The 20,430-nt window shown below is 39.8% G+C and overlaps 3 protein-coding genes across 9 annotated transcripts in view; 1 reads left to right on the top strand and 2 right to left on the bottom strand.

Moving 5' to 3' along the window:
- The window catches only part of sh3pxd2aa (SH3 and PX domains 2Aa), a 144,498-nt gene extending 140,951 nt beyond the window's left edge, over positions 1-3,547 (bottom strand). For all 5 annotated transcript variants that reach the window (XM_059329820.1, XM_059329827.1, XM_059329834.1 and 2 more), the window contains exon 1: positions 3,007-3,547. In XM_059329820.1, the coding sequence (XP_059185803.1) occupies positions 3,007-3,117 (111 nt within the window). In that variant the 5' untranslated portion in view covers positions 3,118-3,547. The remainder of the gene's footprint in view (positions 1-3,006) is intronic.
- A 615-nt stretch (positions 3,548-4,162) lies between these two features.
- stn1 (STN1 subunit of CST complex) lies at positions 4,163-16,461 on the bottom strand. Of its 3 annotated transcripts, none has more exons than XM_059329810.1 (9): positions 15,876-16,461; positions 14,853-14,948; positions 14,511-14,585; positions 12,494-12,667; positions 11,746-11,857; positions 8,888-9,038; positions 7,927-8,049; positions 7,742-7,814; positions 4,163-6,158 (listed from the first exon to the last, which is right to left on the bottom strand). In XM_059329810.1, exons 1-9 carry the CDS (start codon positions 16,006-16,008, stop codon positions 6,001-6,003), a joined length of 1,095 nt encoding a protein of 364 aa, XP_059185793.1. In that variant the 5' UTR covers positions 16,009-16,461; the 3' UTR covers positions 4,163-6,000. The 3 variants fall into 3 exon arrangements, with proteins under 3 accessions (XP_059185793.1, XP_059185776.1, XP_059185785.1); XM_059329793.1 differs by having other exon boundaries at positions 15,852-16,008; XM_059329802.1 differs by having other exon boundaries at positions 12,494-12,664; positions 15,852-16,008.
- A 166-nt stretch (positions 16,462-16,627) lies between these two features.
- Positions 16,628-20,430, top strand: part of slkb (STE20-like kinase b) — a 29,066-nt gene continuing 25,263 nt past the window's right edge. Inside the window, exons 1-2 of the mRNA XM_059329772.1 lie at positions 16,628-17,339; positions 20,222-20,386. Coding sequence (XP_059185755.1) covers positions 17,190-17,339; positions 20,222-20,386 — 315 coding nt within the window. The 5' untranslated portion in view covers positions 16,628-17,189. The remainder of the gene's footprint in view (positions 17,340-20,221; positions 20,387-20,430) is intronic.

Below are 20,430 nucleotides of genomic sequence, written 5' to 3'. Positions count from 1 at the left end.
GTACAGTGTTGGTATTATCTTCTAAGCCAAGTTCAAAGATGATGATTTGTTATGGGTGAAAAAATCTACTCCATGTCTAATACTCACAACATATTTCCATGTCTCATAAAGCAGGTTTGTTTGATAAAGGTGCACGTATGGCGATAGCCCTGTGAATTCCTGCGTTCAATGTGGAATAAGTGTGCTAATTGTGTCCACATATCGTTAGGCCCAAGGGTCTGCAGGACTGTAATTGCATATGAGCAAGTCATTTATTATGACCTGTTTATGAGCTCAAAATAGGATCTGAACAGGAGCCATGAAGTGCAAAGCCCCACCACGCACTCTCACTTATAACAAGTGTGGTATTGATGAAGAAGGCAACATAAGGGAAGGATTGGGAAGGTAATAATAACCACTGAAGCCTATCATGATACTTGTTACAAAAATGCGGATAGTTAAGTGACCTACATTGTTAAAAACATGATTGATGACACAAGCTTGAAAAGGTTATAATATTTGGCACCTGTAATTGCGAAAAAACAGCAACTAAATGGACGTTCTGGGGAGATTCTTTTGTCAACTGGTGTTTCCGAGGTCAGAAATAAACGTACACTAGGAGCCCTTCAAGTGCAAAAAAAAAAAATTGGAAGTTTAAACATCTATAATTCCATGACAACTGAATAAACTCCATCTTCTGATGAAAATCATGTGATACGATCAAAAGCTCCAGAACAATAACTAAATGGACCTGGTGGTGAGTTTATTTTGTCAACACATAACAAGATAATTGTGGGGGGGGGTTTATGACAAAATAACTACTGATCTGGTAATTTTACAAGCAGGTTGTCGTAATGTGGGACACTTTTTGGTAGCTTTTAGTCCCAAAAAGAACATGTATTCCCATTGCAAATACTTTAGACATTTTGGACCTTCAAACAAATCAAGAACCCTAACCCAACTCTGATGTGCATGTAAAATGGGACAGTCACTTATGGTTAAAAAAGGACACCTAAGTATTCAGCTTAATTGAAGAATTGTTGTATTTTGTTTGTTTTTAAATGGTTGAAATAATGTAACAGTTGAGTCATTCATCAATTTTAACAAAATACTAATAACATCTTATAATTATTATTTCCCTTAAGAAATCGTATCTTTTTTTTTTTGCCTCATTTTACCTGAATGCATTAAGTTGTTACTCCAAACCCTTTCCCATAAAAAGTAATATGTATCGTGAAAATATTGTGATTAAAAGTCAAACAGTTAATAAAATGCAACATGCTACAATCAACATGCTATATGGCTTATCATACATGTTCTGGTGAACCTGGTCTCACAGGAATCCGTGAAATAGCCACGGATTTGCTTAACTCAAAATCCGTGGAATAGCCACGGAATCACTCAAATTTCCGTGAAACCGACACGAATTTCGCTACAATGCAAGTTAATGACAGTCATATCCCGTGGCTATTCCATGGATATTTTTTCCTATTGGTTTGTTCCAAGTCACGTGACTTTCAAGGTCCCGGCAGTCAGAACAAAAAACATCGTGAAAAAAATCAATATTTTGACTTAGATTTTGCATAAAAATGGATTTTGATCACATTTCTAGCAAGAAATATATGTTTTATTTTCTAAATATTACTCAGTGAATGTACATAATCACTTTGTATGTTGGAATAGCCACAGGATATGACTGTCATTAACTTGCATTGTAGCGAAATCCGTGTCAGTTTCACGGAAATTTGAGTGATTCCGTGGCTATTCCACGGATTTTGAGTGAAGCGAATCTGTGGCTATTTCACGGATTCCTGTGAGACCATGTTGGTTCTGGTACCTGTGTTTTGTTAAATCTTTCCCCCCCGCCAATCCTACTTATCTCAGAGGCACTGGTGTAATGAGGGAAGGGGCAGGGGAGTGACCCTCATGTTGGTAGCCCCTTGTTCGGAAAAATAATGCAGCAAAAATGCCCTCTTGGATGCCCCAATGGTAGATTAAAAATGACAACGTGCTCTCTAGGTTTCCCTTCCTTCCTTCCTAAAAACTGCCATTTAGGATGGACTACATGATAGAAAACTTTTTGTTTGCTGGTGCCCAACAGAATGCAGCTGGTGCCCTTTTTATGTTTTTCATCCCTGGACCTCAGACAGTCTGAGTCCACCACTGCTCAGAACAAGCAAAATGATTGTTTCATATAAAGGACATTTGTAGCAAAAATTCAGTAACATGTTTGGTGATTGACTGCTCGTAATTACAGAGCCCAAGATGTAAAACCTTATAAGTGACATTTTACCCGATGTCCCAAATGATCTGACTTCACTTTTAAAAACTGTCTGTTTCAGTCTAGTGTGGACCACTACTGAACTGAGAAGGCATGGCAAACTATTCATAAAGATGATGGTCATTTGAGTCTTATGATATAATCAAATTCTTAATAATTACATTTTCCACCACAAAGAAACACTGTGAGGCTGGCACTTAGTGTCTACCTGGCTCTGGAAGTTTTGCTTTCACCTTACAGCTCGATGAAAAATACAGGTTAGCTGGCGTGGCATTCATTTAATCATTTGGTGAGAATAATGAAAGTATTTGCACTAATTTGTCTGAAGAGCCAACAGCATGTCAGAAAGTCGTGATAGTCTTGAGCTTTTGTTGAAGATAATAATCTGCATTACCAGGTAACAGTGTTAATGGTACCAATGCTGCTTGTGTGACATCACACAGTTATGACAGCTCACTTGTGTTGATTACCTATGTCGGTTGTATTATTGTTAGGGGTTAGCTAGTAATGGTTTGGTTTGTTATCTTGCAAAACCTGAGTCTACCACTGAGCTTAGCCTAGCTGTGCTCCTCACATAGCAGCTAGGCTACATTTAGTGGACTAAATGCAGCGTTTAGGTGTCATGCTGTGGCTGGGAACAGGCCAGACACACACACACACACCGCTGCTGACACATCTCAATGGGACAAGGTGGGAATAAGGTGACTGACATGGATGAAGATGAGGCAGGCAGGCAGGCAACTCACGTAGTGTTTAGACGGATTGCGCCTCTTCTCCACGTCCACGACTTTCACGTCCAGCACAGTCCGAAACTGCATCTTGACCCTGCAAAGGCTATGCATAAAAGCGACAGACATGCAGCTGCTGCGGCTCCAGATAAGCTATCTTGTATCACGGGAGAGAGATCGCAACATTCATCGCTGTGTCATTTAACAATTCAGCGGTCCATTAAGAGATCAGCTCGCTCGCGGCCAATTTGGAAGCTCAGACTCCCCTCCGTTGACGCAACGACCATCAATAAGATTAGAAACTTATCAGTAGTGCATTTAAAGCCTGTACTGGTCGCTGTCGGTGAAATACACACAGCAAATATCCAAGCTGAGAGCGATGTTCACTGTCGTCAGCCACACGGGCTGGCCAGCGGCGGACGGCGCGTGGTTGAAGGCGGTCACCTTAAAAATAGGAGGAAAAAAAAGTGAAGCGAGTTCCTTTGTGTCTGCCGCGATGCCTACAAAAGGGGCATCTGCATACCTGGAGGTTACAGGGGCTGGCTGTATGTAAAGGAGCCGGCAAATCCAGCGCCAAACGCCTCCTGCGTTACAGCAGGCGCAGTGAATTTAGGGAACGGAGTGGGATGGGCTTCACGCACGTCCTCAGCCAGATCTACTTGGAATAAAGCACTGGAGAAAAAAAATATTTGGCTGTGCCTTTCTCTTTCGACAAGAAACGTGCTGTTGTGTGACATAATAACGATGCTGTGTTTGGGAGCAGCCGAGATTTATATTTATTCGTCTTCCTTAGGGGCCCCATAACTTTTCCTCCCCGATTAAGACAATAGAATATTACATGTATTTGGCACAATGTCTAGGCGTGAATTTGACACAGACAATGACACGTTGAGAACGTGTAATTACAGTGTAATAATGAAGCTGTGATCAGTTTGTTCACACTCTCCAGGCTGAGTCATGAGCAGCTTTCTGGCCGGAGACACGACGAGCAACTGGAGATATGGATACAGATGTTTCACAGGCGACCAATCAGCGACAGCCTGGTCTACATGAAAGAGCCAATTAACGACCAAATACTGCCCCCCTGTGCACACAGTAACATAAGCATGATGGTAAAGAGGAAACTGATTTAGAGGCTAGGTTTTTTCCTTATGTACTTTTTTATTTACTTCATAAAATGAAACAGACAAGATCCATAATGACCCGAAATAAGTTTTCAGAACATTGGTAAAACCAGATCAGTATCATCTTTCTTGTCACTTATGAGAACCTACTTTAATTTAATGGCTAACCATAATTATGAGCCCACTGCTGAAATTCCAACTGGGCAACTGCCCCAGGGCCTGAGAACTCCAGGGGTCCTGAAAGCTCCAGGCTCTCTGTATGTCAACTGCTGTATTGTAATGCAATCGATAAGGGAATATGCAAGGCTGGATTACCAACTAGGCAGAGTGGGCAACTTCCCCAGGGCCCCAGGGGCATCAAGACCCAGAGCTCATTGTGAGGCAATTCATTTGTCGCTATTTAATTAATTGTTAAATATAATACATAATGGAAAGGGCTTTTAGGAAAAGCATACATTTGGAATTAGACTCAATTGTACACATTTTGTTTACTCATCATGATGAGTGCTACTCAGCAAGCATATAAAATGTCATTTTTAAGAGGGAATTGATACGTCATACATCATCTGAAAGCTCAAAACCTGAAAATGAATTTGATATTCAGGTCAACACCATTTGTTACAGATTTTGTGCAAATTGTAACCTTTTTTTATACCACTAAATCGATACAAATGTTCTTTAAAAAAACTCCAAAATACTACATTAAGACACTGAGATGTTGGGGAACTTCATATAAAAATATATGCTGTGATTTGCCATCAAAAACGGTGACATTTTTTCTACAAGAATTGCATTTTTCAGTAGTTGGATGGCAAGCACTTCTTCTTCTGGAAACTGCTGGAAACCTCCTATTGTCAATATACCTAGGAAAGTCATAAATCCCCTGAATGCTCTATGTGTCTCGTTTGTGGTTGTAAAGTTTCATGAGGCTGTGTGGCTATCCTGGTAGTCACAACAGGTCATTTTATACAGTGAGGTCAAGTTTAAATAAATGGTCTCACTACAATGAAATTCCTACTTTGAGGATGAAAAAAATTGGGCTCACTGCATCTACAGGAATATTACCTTTCCAGTCATACCAATTTATGCAAAGATAAAGCATCCCAGTATGCAGAAATATTCAAATACAATAGTAAATAACACATTTGTACTGCATGGATTTTGTCCCAAACGGCTCAGAATTTGCATTAAATGGGCATGTTTGTGAAGGGGAGACTTGTGGGTACCCACTGAAACATTTAACCAATTTTTTAGTGTTATTTGACCCACTTTCTACTTGGCATGAGTAACGCATCATCATGAGGATTTGATATATTGGTGCATGTTATAACGTATATTGGCATTGAGATGTCCTTAACAGCTTATTTAATGATGGTGACAGAGATGATAATAATAGCAGTTACTAATTTTATGTGGTTTGAATATTGTTTTTTGTTTTCATGTGCTAGAAAAAAGAAAAAATGTAAGAAAAATCATTAGCATTTGGTTTTTGTTTGGTTTAATGAGAACCCAGGAGCTCATTGTGTTAATTATTTCCTATTTATTTAAACATCATATAAATGTACAAACAGTGGAGTGCACAATGGTCCTGAAACTTTCCCTGAAGTCAATTCTCTTTGGCATGGCTTGATTTCATAAGGCATACATTATATTAAATTCAATACTTAACCATAGCACACTAACATTTAGTAATGATTTTAAATTGCAAACGTAAAAAACATGGAGTTCAATTACTTTTGGCAAGTGCTACAGTTGACTGATTAGTCGTGAACAAATGAATACCAATGGCATGATTTTCCTAAACGTATTGAATGCTTACATTTCGGAGCAATATGCCATACTACATCATGAACAGTATTACATGGTTCCTGACCCCACTGTGCTCATGTTAAAACATAGTGTAATAGTTGTCTCTGGTGCTGACGATGTCACTGTTGCATTCCAGTGATTTGAGGACCAGCTCCAGTGCTGCTTTGCTCAGGTTGAGGCTGTAGCGGTGCCTGGCTGCAGATAGGATGTGCAGGATGTGGCAACCCTTCTCTGCATCTGCAGGGACAGGAGAACAAGAGGCTAACAGGTATGTGGCCATAAACACCTAGCTTATGGACACTATAAAGGGGACATATTCAGCTCATTTTTAGGTTCATACTTCGTATTTTGGGTTTCTACAAGAACACATATACATACTTTAATGTTCAAAAAACACTTTATTTTTCTCACACTGTCTTTCTGAATACACCTGTATTCACCCTCTGTCAGGAAACACTCCGTTTTGGCCACTGTCTCTTTAAGCCCCCTTCTGAAAAAGCCCATTCTGCTGTGATTGGTCATTTTTCCTGTTTTTTCTGCATCTGCGCTCTCGGCATCTCTGCACTGTCATTGTAGCCCGGGAATGAATGTAACAAAGTAGAACGGCACTTTCTATCTATATACAATATAATATAGTTGTGACATCACAACCTTTTTTTAGGCATCTGCTCTAAAGTGAAAATAAAGCCCTTAATGGGATAGTTCAGGTTTTTGTTTTGTTAACTAAACAAAGGCCTATCCTAATATTGTAATACTGCATTTATGTGTATGCTATATTAATGATATATCCACCGACTTTTGTTACTATCCATAGCCGTTTCATTTGGCACTACTTTTTTCCCCCCCAACAGTAGAACTTCCATGTTCCCACTCATAAGCACACTTGTATGCTTCACGCACTGCCGCAGATCAACTGTTTTGGTCAGAATGGCGTAAGAATACGGTTCTACATTTGAGAAAAAGAAGTGCCAAATGAAACGGCCCTGGATAGCAAAATAAATCTGTGGACATATTGTAAATATAGCTTAAACATAAACAGAAAAAAAAATTGTTGGGCCTTTGTTTAGGTGGTTAAAATATGTTTTGTGTCAGTCCCCATTTGCAACAATGCTACATCCATTCATTTCCTGCCTGGAGCGCATCTGGTTCCCCACACCATCATATACTGCAGGTGATACACTGACTGTGGGTAAGTTCCTCATACAACCTCACTTTGAAAAAGCCAAACTATCCCTTTAATTGATGAAGTAGTAGTGACATACAGTAGGTGAACTTTAATTCTTGATTTCTCCAATTTAAATGGCAATAACTCGCAATAATTAACATGCACAGTTTAATCGAGCTATGCTTAAAAATCGATATTGTCGTCTAATCGGACTTCTGTCCTTGTCCCAGTTTACATGCAACTGAGAAAATCGAATAACTGACGGGAACGTGTCCTCCTCCTTTAACACTGGGTGGCGATATGCGTCGTTTCAGCGGGTTAATATGGCGACCTTTCCGGTTGACCTCAGTTCGACACTTTTTGCCGTCGCTACTGACCGGCGACCGGCTAATGTGCGACCGGCTTTCCTTAGATGTTTTTGTTCCGGTGGAGCAGGCGGAGCATGTGCACATGTGTTGTGTTGTCATACATGCCGGCGAAAATCCTATTCCAATTGCATTATCTGGGTGTCCTAATCTGAGTAGGAGAACTCTGACATCAGTTGGACTAACACGTTGCCACAAAGGAGATGTCACTGAATCAAACTAAAACTACAGTAGGTCAACATTAATCACAAGCGTGATGCTAAATTAAGAGCAAAAATCAAAGTACTTACATTTCTCTCTCTTTGAGTCTTCCCTGATAATGTCTTTGACAGCTATAAGTAGATCTTTGTCTTGTTCAGTCGCCTGGTGAGGGACAACAGTATCAAACAAACACATATCAATAATGAAACCTCATAATAATAACCCACTGAAGTAAAAAAAAATATTTATCTTAGATTTATCTGCTATTTCTTACATTATATACTTCATCCTGGGATTTGACCTTGCGGTACACAACACCCTCGTCCTGTAAAATTTTCAGGACCTCCTTCAGGAGCTGGCGTAGCTGCTGGCATGCAGATGGACCCGCCACAGGCTCCTTAACAGCAACAGGAAAGTATGATAATACAACAGAGCTGAAATCAAGTTTGGTTGCAAATGGCACAAGCATTAACAATGGTTTTCAACACCTCACAGTCAATATATATGAATACAGATGTGGAGATTTGATAAAGCATTAATCAGATGCAGAGAAAGACACATTTTTCACTTATTCAAAAATGTTATTTTTTTCTATTTTTATTTGTTTGGTTTTTTTTCGTCCATTTATTTAGTTTTAAGTCTACTTTTGAAATTTCACTTAGTATACATATATATATGTATGTATGTATATTTTTTTATATGGCTTTAAATTTCTTTCGCTCTACTTTTCAGCTGTTTTACATTTATTCTCTAATTTATTGTCTCATAAGCATTTTTAAATTGTCTTTTTTTTCTTATTCTGTCTTAGTATTATCATCTGTGAAGCACTGTGAACTGCATTCATTTGTATGAAAGGTTCTACACAAATAAAGTTTTATGGATTGATTGAATGTGCTCCATCTATCACAGTTTTTATTGCCTTTTGTTTCAGTTTAGATGTCTAAATCATTTCCTGATATCATAACCCACTGCTACATAGAGATATGTAAGTTTTATTACCTGTTGTCTAGTTTTATGGGAAGAGAAAACCAACATGTTAAATGAAATGATAGATGAAAGAATACAAATTAGCTTCTATGCTAGAAATCTAATCCTGGCTGTATTTCCTTATTCCATTGGTCATTCTCACCTTAGAAGGACACTTCAAATAAAGTCTGACGTTTGATTTTCTTTTCATCCCGCCACCGCACATCTTCAAAAAGAACAGCCCTCATATTATTATTATCCTGGCGTACCTGGGCTGCTGATGCTGCTTTAGGCTGGCTGGAGATCAGAGGCTGCAGGAGGTCCAGAACATCATAGGGTCTGAACCTGGTCACCGAGTTCTGCTTCAAGAAATCCTTGATGATATTCGTCGCTTTGCTGAGGGAACTGATTGCTGAGTCACTGAACAACAGACAAAGAATCTGGCCTTAATACGATTTATATTAATGCTTAAATATGTTTAGAGATAATTGGTAATCATTGAGTCTGGTTCAACTGTGACAGTTTGCTATAATTACTTTCCAATTTCATAAATCGCTTGGATGCATTCCATTGTTTAGTTATTTTCTTCGTCAGTGTAATAGAACTGCCTGCTGTCTTTGTTGTGCCACGTGTATATCCTCATGTGTCCTTTTGATGTTTTTGGTGATATTTAATACTTTTTAATGGCTACCACTTTGCTTCTATACATGTTTTACTACATCTTGAAGAACAAACAAACAACTTCAAAGGGCAACTTTCAACTATTGTTTTATATGCAAAGTCCATAAAAACCCTCAGCATCTTGACAGGCCTCATGCTAGCCTGATAATCAGACAAATTGATGCATTGATGCAGTGGTTCCCAACCTTTTTCTTGAGGGACCCACATTTTTACCATTATAAATTTTGGCGACCCCCCCATCGTCCATTGCTTCTATGAAGCCGAACTCAATGTGACTTTCATGGTACCCTCTCTTTTTCTTTTTGAGATATTCAGCATTTTTGTCCCCCTGACGCTTCGCCATTTTTCCATTAGCTCTGTGTTTCTGTTGTTAGGTGAGGTTACCGCTAGGTGAGGTTACCACTAGGTGAGGTTACCGCTAGGTGAGGTTACCGCTAGGTGAGGTTACCACTAGGTGAGGTTACCTCTAGGTGAGGTTACCTCTAGGTGAGGTTACCGCTAGATGAGGTTACCACTAGGTGAGGCTACCACTAGGTGAGGTTACCGCTAGGTGAGGTTACCGCTAGGTGAGGTTACCGCTAGGTGAGGCTACCGCTAGGTGAGGTTACCGCTAGGTGAGGTTACCGCTAGGTGAGGTTACCACTAGGTGACGTTACCACTAGGTGAGGTTACCACTAGGTGAGGTTACCGCTAGGTGAGGTTACCGCTAGGTGAAGTTACCTGTGTATACTGCAGGAGGGATGTTACACATGTCCTTATTCTCGCGATATTGCCTTTATTTTTAAACATTTCTATAGTGATTCATTTATTTAAATAGAAAAATCAACGTTTAATGTAGCCCTTATTTAGTTGGTTTTGTCCCACTAATGAATTAAATGCTGACTCATCTATATTTAACACGTTAGATTTATTACATCCCTGAAAATCAAGAGGGCTTTGCGACTCCCCATGGATCTTTGGCGCCCCCCTGGTGGGGTCGGGCCCCCCTCTGTTGGGAATCACTGCATTAATGCATTGGTTCATTTAACCTGAAAATTGTGTTCATGTTAGCTGACTTCTCTCAGGGAAGGGCAAGGATTTTGTTTTGTTTCATCTCAGCCAAATCAGTAGCAAGTGACCTTTTTTTACCAATATAGAAGCTGCTATATACACTCACCGGCCACTTAATTAGGTACACCTGTTCAACTGCTCATTACGCAAATATCTAATCAGCCAATCACATGGCAGCAACTCAATGCATTTAGTTATGTAGACATGGTGAAGACGAGCTGCTGAAGATCAAAGCGAGCATCAGAATGGGGAAGAACGGTGATTTAAATGACTTTGAACGTGGCATGGTTGTTGATTTCAGAAACTGCTGAGCTACTGGGATGTTCACACACAGCCATCTCTAGGGTTTACAGAGAATGTTCCAAAAAGAGAAAATATCCATCACGCTTTGATGCCTCGTTAATGCCAGAGGTCAGAGGAAAATGGCCAGACTGGTTCAACAGAAACTCAAAGAACCACTCGTTACAACCAACGCACAACACGTCCAACCTTGAGGCAGATGGGCTACAGCAGCAGAAGACAACACCGACCACTTTTTTTTGGTACACATTGCTAGCTAATAAAGTGGTCAGTGAGTGTAATTAATCAGTTAATTAAACCTGAAAATATGAGGCACAGAATTTAATGAATGAAGTGTTCATTAGATCCTGGGTTCCCCCCCTTTTTCCCCGACTGCTTGGAAGAGAGTGGTTGAGCTCCTGAGACAGACTTTATGCAGGCATCTATAGCAACTCAAATTCAGCCAGCACAAACCCTCAGCACTGTAGGTCACAGTGGGCTGATGCTGGGTATCACCTGTGTACAGCAGCAACATACATTTTTCTGATCCAGCAGGAAGCTTGTGCGGGCCAGGATCAGACCCCTGACCCTAAGGTCTGTGTGCCGGGGCTGCCGTCTGCTCTCCTCCTAGCTAGGTCTGCTGGCAGTGAGAAGTGAGGCGCAGGTACCGCAGAGTGTACTAGCCAGCTAATTCTTGTCTCAATTTTGGTCTCATAAACAGTTAATTCATTATATTCAGTGCCCTGTGTCGCTATTTTCCAAGGAACTGTAGATATTATATTTCCTCGGGAACACAGCTATCAGCACTGCGTCGAGGTGTTTGTGGGCGTGATTCAATCTAAAATGGATTAGAAAAAGAGGAGATTAAGCCTCCCCAAGCTCCAAAAATGTTTGGGGCTGTATCATACCTCTTTCTTTTGCAATTATTTAATGGTGCCCAACTAGAATATTGCCAGCACCAACTGTTTATCTTGGCGAACGAGCTATTGACATAAGCTTTTCTTTTGACAGTTTTCTGTATAGCTGGTTAAAATGTACAATAACTTGGATGGACAATAGAAATATATTGATCTACTGTAGTACAATCTACAGCATGTGAAGGGATGGATATTTGTACCCCGTTGCAGTAGGTTGCAGCTGGAATGGTTTGTCATAGCACCGTCTGTAGAGCTCATGAACCTCCATCATCCACTCTATCTGGACCGCCATCACTGGGTCATTCACTTTATCTGAGAACACACACAGACACATTCACACATGATGAATGGGCAGAGGACAGAGATGGCGTGGACTATCCAATGAAAAATGAGCTACGTGTTGTTGTGTATGTGTGTTTGAGAAGGAGAGACACATATAACAAGACTGCAGCACTGGCGATAAAGAATGTCCTTGCTGGGCACTTCAAGTGTGTTTGTAGGGGACTGTGTGAGATAATGCATGTTCTTGTTACAGAATTTATTCTTTTTAATGAACCAGTGGTTAATTGGTAGAGTCAGTTGGCCCCAAAACCAAAGCAAGATACTGAACCCCAAATTGCTCCTGATGCTGCGTTCATCGGTGTGTGAACGAATTCCCAATGGTGGCAGGTGGGACCGTTTAGGGTAGCCTCTGCCACCAGTATGAATGTGTGTGTGATAGGGTGAATGAGTGCAGTCTGTAGTGTAAAGCGCTTTGAGTGGTCGCAAAGCGACTAGAAAAGCACTATATAAGTGCAGGTCCATTTACCATTTACCATAATTGTTGGTATTCTTAGACATTGTTATTCTTATTTAAATGTAGCTGGTAGGTAAATTAGTAAAAGTGGATGGTGAATGTCCATTTCACACTGCCACTGTGGCCTGCAGAGGACAGTCTGCTGCACTCACAGTAGGTAGAGGCCATGATTTCTCTCTGCTGCCTCGACGTCTTCACCGGTCCTCTGACTCGGAGCAGCTCTCCGATCTCCAGACGGCAGCGGCTCTGATGGGCCTGTCTCAGCTTCTTCATTTCAGCAACTAGGTTGAAGCTTCCATGAGCCCCATCACTGTGTTTTCCCCCTGCTGGAGATGACCAATTTATAAAGATATACAAGATGAGTTGTGGTATAAATGAAGGTATAATAACGAATTAGTGAAGCACAATTGAAAATAGCTCAAATAATCCATCAAGGTGCTACACTCATCAATAATTTAATACAAACAACCAATGGAATTAAACAATATGTAATGTGAAATGGGTCCCTTGTAGTGATGAAATACTAGGGGTGTGCATTGGCACTGCCCTCACAATTCGATTCAATTACGATTCACCAGGTAACGATTCGATTCAATTCGATTCTACGATGCATTGCGATGCATCACAATTCTACTGCACACAACAAGGGACATTTTTCGTCAGTCATGAGGCAATACAAGCAGTCAGATAGGCCTAATAACAACAGATTATTTTAAACTGGAGGCCAGAAAATAAACATAATCGATTATGGCACTTTGCCGCATCGATGCTGAATCGTGCATGCCCCACATTGCGATGCATCGCCGAATCGATTATTGTTGACACCACTATGAAATACCACCATATTTAACACAATTTCTCACTCATTGGCAAGGCAGCTGGAGGGCCTAATCTCAAACCAGTTATTTGCATTTCAACAGCCAAAGAATCCATGAAAACTGGTTCCAGAGCAGCACCAACTCTTTACTAGTCTCTAGCTACGAACTGCTTATGTCAGGTCTGACCAAGACAAGACCAACAAAAACGCTGTGACTGCCATTTTTAAAAACACAGAGCTTCCCTATGGACCCGAAATCAAAGCAGGGGTCCTTGGAGGAGACAAACTGTCTCTGCAACATTAATAGAGAGACGATGCAGTCCACCATTGTTATTATGGCGTGGCTCTCTAGCCTGTGGAAAAGCAAACAGGTTCTGAGAACGTTTGCAAGTTGAACCAACTGCAAAACAGCACCTGCACCAGCCCAGCACTAGAACTAGATTTGCCATGATCGAAAAGGGGCATTAATGGCCTCTTAATGTGTCTTGTGCTTGTGACCTGGGCAAAACAGCCTACTTAATGTAATTTTTTTTAGATGAACAGAGGTGCATTATTTGTCTCCACTCACTGCTGTCACATCTCTAGCTCTGTCAACCAAGAGACGGAGCAGTATGGGGCTTATGTTGGAGCTGACATAAGCTAATATTGATGTAAATGTGCAAATAAATGTTCAGTCGCTAAGATTGTCAGGGAATTTAATGACAGCCCTGTAGTTGGGGTCTTGAAATAAAATCCTAAGTCATCTGAGACGGAGACCTTCAAAAAGTGGAGACCAGCAATCTCGAGTACACTGGAAGCCTCTACCAGTGTAACAACGGGTGCTCGCAGGCAGCTTGAATTGGGGCCCACCTCCAGCACTGTATCAGGTTCTCTTTATACATCCATGACTAGCACTCACAAAAGGATGCTATTAGACTACACAATTTCACTGATTATCAGTTTGAGGTTTCGAAGACAAAAGAAACGTAGCAATGCGCCCACTATTAGCAGGCAAGCAACTACATTCAATTGAATACAGTACAAAAACAAGATATCTTATGCTCAAACTATGAAACTTGTTTTTGTAACTATAGATTCATTCTGAATTGCATGCATGTTTAGAAGAAAACCAGTGAAGAAATCAAACTTCCTTTGCGTATACTACTGACAATATACCGGTCTGTTATTTACATGACACATTAAGCTCGGAGGACACTATAAGGTCGACATATGATAAATAAACATATCACGTTTTATTTTGGAAGTCATTGTGTAGTGATTTGGAAACTTCAATGTATTTTTGCTTCTTCTTGTGACTAAGAGCATAACTGACAGTGATGCAAATACTGAGATTCATTCAAACACAAACTCACATGTCGTAGGATCCTCCTCTTTAAACAGATCTTTTTTCCAGCAAAGGCAGTTTATTACGCCAGTACCATCATCCACTGTGAACAGAAGGACAGGTACACAAAATCTGTTTTTGCTTGTGAGGAGACTGGGAAGTCAAAGGTATTTTTAGGTCTTTTTACAACATGAGAGGGTGTGTGTCAGTTTTGTGAAATGTAAACAGAAACTGGGGCATTGTTTCTTTATCCATAACATGCAACAATATCATTGCTCTGCTCAGCTCAATATGACTCCCAAAGACAATATTCCCAGTAAGGATATTTTTGCAGTGTTCTTTATTCTGTACAGGGGAACATCAAGATTACCTCCATAACAGAAGAAGTCTTCTCTTTCTCTCTGGTAAACCACTGTTCCAAGTACATCCACTTTATAAATCGGATGTAAGTTGTAGAAGTAAATACCTGTGAGACGGAACAAAAATAATCATTTCGAAGCATTAATAATTTATTATTTTTGTCAACTTCAGGTTTCAGTCACTTAAAGAAACAATCTTTAAGGACCAAGTTATATTTAATAACTCAAAGTTGTGGCAAGTATGATACTGATCAGAAGTGGAACATACTCAGTACATTTACTCAAGTCCTGTACTTATGTACAAGGTACTTGTACTTTACTTTAGTATTTCTATTTATGTAACTTTATACTTCTACTCCACTACATTTTAGAGATAAATATTGTTCTTTTTACTTCACTCGTTGCTAGCTTTAGTTACTTTAATAAAGGTCAAGATTTAACATGAAAAATATTAAAATAATTCATCATTTTTATTAATTAAACCTCATTAACAGTATATTAAGTAGTCCGAATTACCTTGACAACAGTAAAATGCTTCTTACATAATATTCCAGTAATATACACAGAATATATAGTGTATAAAAATCTGAGTGGGGCCATTCTGCATAACGAGTACTTTTACTTTTGATACTTTAAGTACATGTTGATGCTGATACTTTTGTACTTTTATTTAAGTAAGGTTTTGAACACAGGACTTTTACTTGTAGTGGAGTACTTTCACAGTGTAATATTAGTACTTTTACTAAAAGAGACTACTTTTACTGAAAGAGACTACTTTTACTGAAAGAGAGGGAGAGAGAGAGAGAGAGAGAGAGAGAGAACTAACAAAGTTATTAGCTGACCTGCTAACAACACGTGACTGACATTAGCTACTTTATAAGTTGCTAAGTTGGTAAGTTTAATCAGACTATTCTTATGTTCACATAACTTTAGCTGTTGGGCCCAAGACTCGTAATGTTTGTGATGGTTCAAATGCAAAGACAAAGAATACAGTGAGTAAATGAACCAACTTGTGTTTCTGTAGGTGTCGTTACCTGGCACCTGTATGGACTCTGTCATCTGCAGGATGTCTCTGACATACAGCCTGGCATGGGCACTAAACATCGGGTCCAGTCCCCACAACATCGATGGGGGCTCTTCCGCTGGATCCATCGTAGCTGCCTGCATTTCATCATGAAGCAAACGCAGGCGGTTTACTTGTTTTTCGAAGCGGCGAAGAGAGTTAGTTAGCTAGCTAAACAGTGCGGTGTCTTGAGAGGAACATAAATATTGGTCACGTGACGTGACGCGTTGTTTACTTCTGTTGAAATATGTATTTGTTATTTCCTGTGGCTCAGTTATATTCACACACAATGTGTTATGGTTAAAATTGGAGAATAAAAATCAAAATAATATGTATTAAAGCGATATATAATAGCATTTTACTGTCTGTATGTTGAGCCCGTGTTTCGCAAAGGTGCATGGGACATGTAGTTTCAGGAGCACAAAGAAACCTGATTTTATTGTCTATTGAGGCGATGAAGAGAGATTGGCGCTGTAACACTACAATGAACAAGTAATATGTGGCATACTGATTCTTTTTCTTGAAGAAAATATACTACAGTTTCGTCGAAAATGGTTTAACGTCATCCATATCAGGTGTATTGGTCTCCCATACAGACGAGGGCAGCAGAAGACTGAAATAACCCGCCAACTGTCAGACACGAGGAACAAGAGGAGAAAGAACCGCAGCAGCGCGCACTCGGGAACGCGCTTTGACACTAAATCCGCTAGATTACTAAACCCGTCTCACACTAAGGGAAAGATGACTGTTTTTATCGGCTAAGCTAATGTAATTGTGCGGACAAACTATACCCGTTTTCAGTCTCAAGGAAACTAATGAATCCTTCTGTGGAATACAACTATTTGAAAGGACGCCTTACTCATCCTTTTTTCTCTCTTTTGGTTGAGAAAGAGCCCCACAGGGGTGTCGGGCCAGTGGGTAGTCAGGAGTTGGAACAACGACGAGCTTCCCTTACTACTTTGCATTAAAATAAAGACTTTTTTCTGCGGATATTACATGCTAGGGCACGTCTGCGTTAACCGTTGGCTATTAATTTAGGGGTTTACAATGTCCCAAAGAGAAAGCTATTCTCTGGACTGGCCAAACAGTGTGAGCGGCTAGGCTAGGCTGTGGTCCGAACTATTATGAAAGCTGCTCTCTGTGTTGACCAAGCGGATATTTATAACTAATGGGATACTTTAAAGACTCGTGCTGAAGTTAACCGTTCAAGGAAACCCACACTACTTTGGCGTTTTAAAGTTGAATTCCTTTATTAACTTTCTAATTGAATGACCCAGGATTCAACATGGCATTTTTTAATTTTCGTAAAATATTTAAATTGGGAGCTGAGAAGAAGAAGAAACAGTATGAACACGTGCGTAGAGATGAAAACCCCGAAGAAGTATGGGACATAATCGGTGAATTGGGAGATGGAGCCTTTGGAAAAGTGTTCAAGGTAGGCAGTGTCTCCTTCAGAGCTCTTCTTTGTTTAGAGTGGCCTTAACCCTATTTGCTATATTAAGGCAGACTTGTGTTTTCATAACATTGTCCAAAGCTTGAGTCCTGTATCCTCTCCCTGTACAACTTTTTGAAGACTGACAAGTTATGAGCAGTGTCACCTCAGTCTTGTATTGCTTTGACCCACCCACCATCTTTAATCCAGTGCACCAGCACTATGGCAGAGGTGGTGTCAACTATCGTCACACTGTTAAAATAATCGCCTAAGTCATTTTTTGTCAAAATTGTTTGTTTGCCTAAATCATCTCCTCATGACGCCTCATGATCAGATCATGTGATTTATCCCCTTTAAGATCATCACTTCTTTGACAATTTGCCACATTCATAGGCATCAGATAAGAACCCAGCAAAGACAAGCTAGAGGAAGATTATTTAGTTGTCAGTTAATCAGTGTTGTATTGTTGACACTAATATTGGTAACACTTTATTTTAAAGGTGTCTACATAAGAGTGACATGAGCGTGTCATAAACATGACATGGGATGTGTCATGAACATTAATGACACTTTGAAGTAACATTAATGTCCATGATACTTGTCATGTCATGTTTCTGACAGGCTTGTGTGACTCTTATGTAGACACCTTCAAAATAAAGTGTTACCATATCTTGCTTAAGTCACAAAGGCATGTTCAAAAAAATTGCCTAAGTCATTTATTTCTCTTAAGTTACATCATTTACACACAGTGTTATTACTATGCCAATAGCCATCCTTTATTACATCCTTTTTTAGTTAAATGATCAATAAATGTCATATGTTACACATTTGGTGAAGTTTTTTGTGTTTCCTGCAAAAATTGAAAAAATGAGTTAGGCGATTATTTTAATAGGGGGACGATATGACTGTCAACGCATCTCTCAACAATTGTCCAATATACTTGTCTTACCCCTCTCCCTGTGAAGTTTGCTTGCATTAGGGATGAGTATATTTATTTTCATGACAATAACAATGGTATCACAATAAAGCGATTCTGCTTTACATAATATTGCAAGACACTCATCTACGATGCATCATATTTGTGTAACTGAAGAGGAAAAATACCTCTTAAAGGTAAAAGCACAAAATATATTTTTATTCACTCTATTGCGGTGTCAGTTTCACAAAATTTGACAGCTGAGTTTCAAACCATGCACAATAAAGTTCAAATACTTTATTAGTGTTTTTTTAATATCCTTATGTGCCATCATTCCAGTGTAAAATAGCCATAGATTGCTAGAAAGCACAACAGTTCTGGGGTTCAACAACTATGCCTTGTTGTTTTAATTGATTACTGTTCAAAGAAAACTTTTTTAAAAAGTACCTCGCTGTCCATGCTGCCTGATATTTTTCCCCTCTTACATATTTAAGTCACTGTTACTTCTTTTGATAAGCTACACAACAAGAAGTAATGTAATAGTAACTCTGGTAAGTCGAATTCCTGGTCAATACGTTTAAGGCACCTTTATGTTTTAATAAGAACTATCAATATTTTGGAGGGAGGATATATAGTATTGATTTTTCCCCCACCCCTAGTTAACATGTGACAGTCATCCAAATGTCACCAGATCCATTCATCGCTGAAACCTGGACTTTTTCACTAGCTCAATGGCTAGACCAGTCAGAAATGTGCAATTTTAAGCACTTTCATGGTACTGGTGGATGATGGAGGGTTATATCTTATCTGCTCTTTAGCTTCTTTCAGAAGCTCCAACATACAGTCCAAATAACTTTACATTTTATGAAAGCTGACCCAATGTCAAAGCAACCCCCCTGTCATCATTTTAATGGTGCCAATGTTTGGCTTGACCCTAATGCATAAGTGAAGCCAGTAGCCTCATTTGCATGAGTGACAGTAGATTTTATCACACAGGAGTGCTCTACCAAACCTAATACAAGGAAGTCTGTGGCTAATGAACGCAGTTCTGTTTTGCTCTTTGTTGCCAAATGCTATTTTTGGAAATGGTTTGAAATAGTTTGGCTAACCCAAGACTTCAAGCCGGTGCTACTTTGTATCATACTTAAATTAAGCCTAATCTTCTTGGACAATGATTCAGTCACAGGCTGCCAGTTTCCCAGCATTCCAACAGTAAGGCTCACGTGAACTCGACCTAGTGTTCGTGAAAGGAAAAGGTACCAAAACATATACTTTATCATAGTGATTCTGTGGAAGCCGTTCATTTTTGTCGTACTGACACTGGCACTCCAGAACCAAGCTGAAGGAGCTCTACAAATAGTTAATTGCAGTGTTATGTATACATGTCTGGGCTTTGGGCCATACCAGTTGTACTGCCCCACTGCACTCATGCATTGCCAAAATAGTCCACACTTTATTGATTCACAGTGAAATACATGCCGTCTGCTTTGGTACTGATGAGTACATTAAGGGGGTTTATATTTTTTAAATGGCGTGTATGGCTCACCACGGAACACAGGCAGGTCACCAGGAAGTAGCTGCATCCCATATCGCAGCGGACACTTCATTGAGCACATCCTGCCTGCAGAGAAGCCAAAACAAACAGGAGAAATTTCCACTTTAATGTGGCTCACGTTATGCTAACTTACTCAGACCTACAGCAAAAAAACAATGTTTATTTGTTGTTTTTTAGATCCTTTTTATGGTTGTGGGAGGTGTGTGTTGCAGGTCCGAGGTCAGGACAACTTAAATTCCAACCTAAACCAAGTATGGCCTCTTATGAGATTTCATCTAAAGTAGTCAAATGTGAACAAACACACATTTTCTGAATGAGATCATCAGTACAAGACAAGCAAGATATAAGATTATGACTAAAAAAAGGTCATAACTCCTTTGACCATACAATACTAATAACATTCTCTTCCTACAGGCTCAAAACAAGCAAACAGGAATTCTAGCTGCAGCCAAAGTTATTGACACAAAGACCGAGGAGGAGCTGGAGGACTACATGGTGGAGATTGACATCCTGGCCTCCTGCGACCACCAAAACATTGTCAAGCTGCTCGACGCTTTCTATTATGAGAGCAAACTCTGGGTGAGTAGAGGGAAGAGCTCTCTGGAGAGACAATGACATCATTG

This window comes from Centropristis striata, chromosome 1 (assembly GCF_030273125.1).
Source record: "Centropristis striata isolate RG_2023a ecotype Rhode Island chromosome 1, C.striata_1.0, whole genome shotgun sequence".
Lineage (NCBI taxonomy): Eukaryota > Metazoa > Chordata > Actinopteri > Perciformes > Serranidae > Centropristis > Centropristis striata.
Note: the sequence above shows the minus strand (reverse complement) of the source record. Positions and strands in the feature narration are given on the sequence as shown.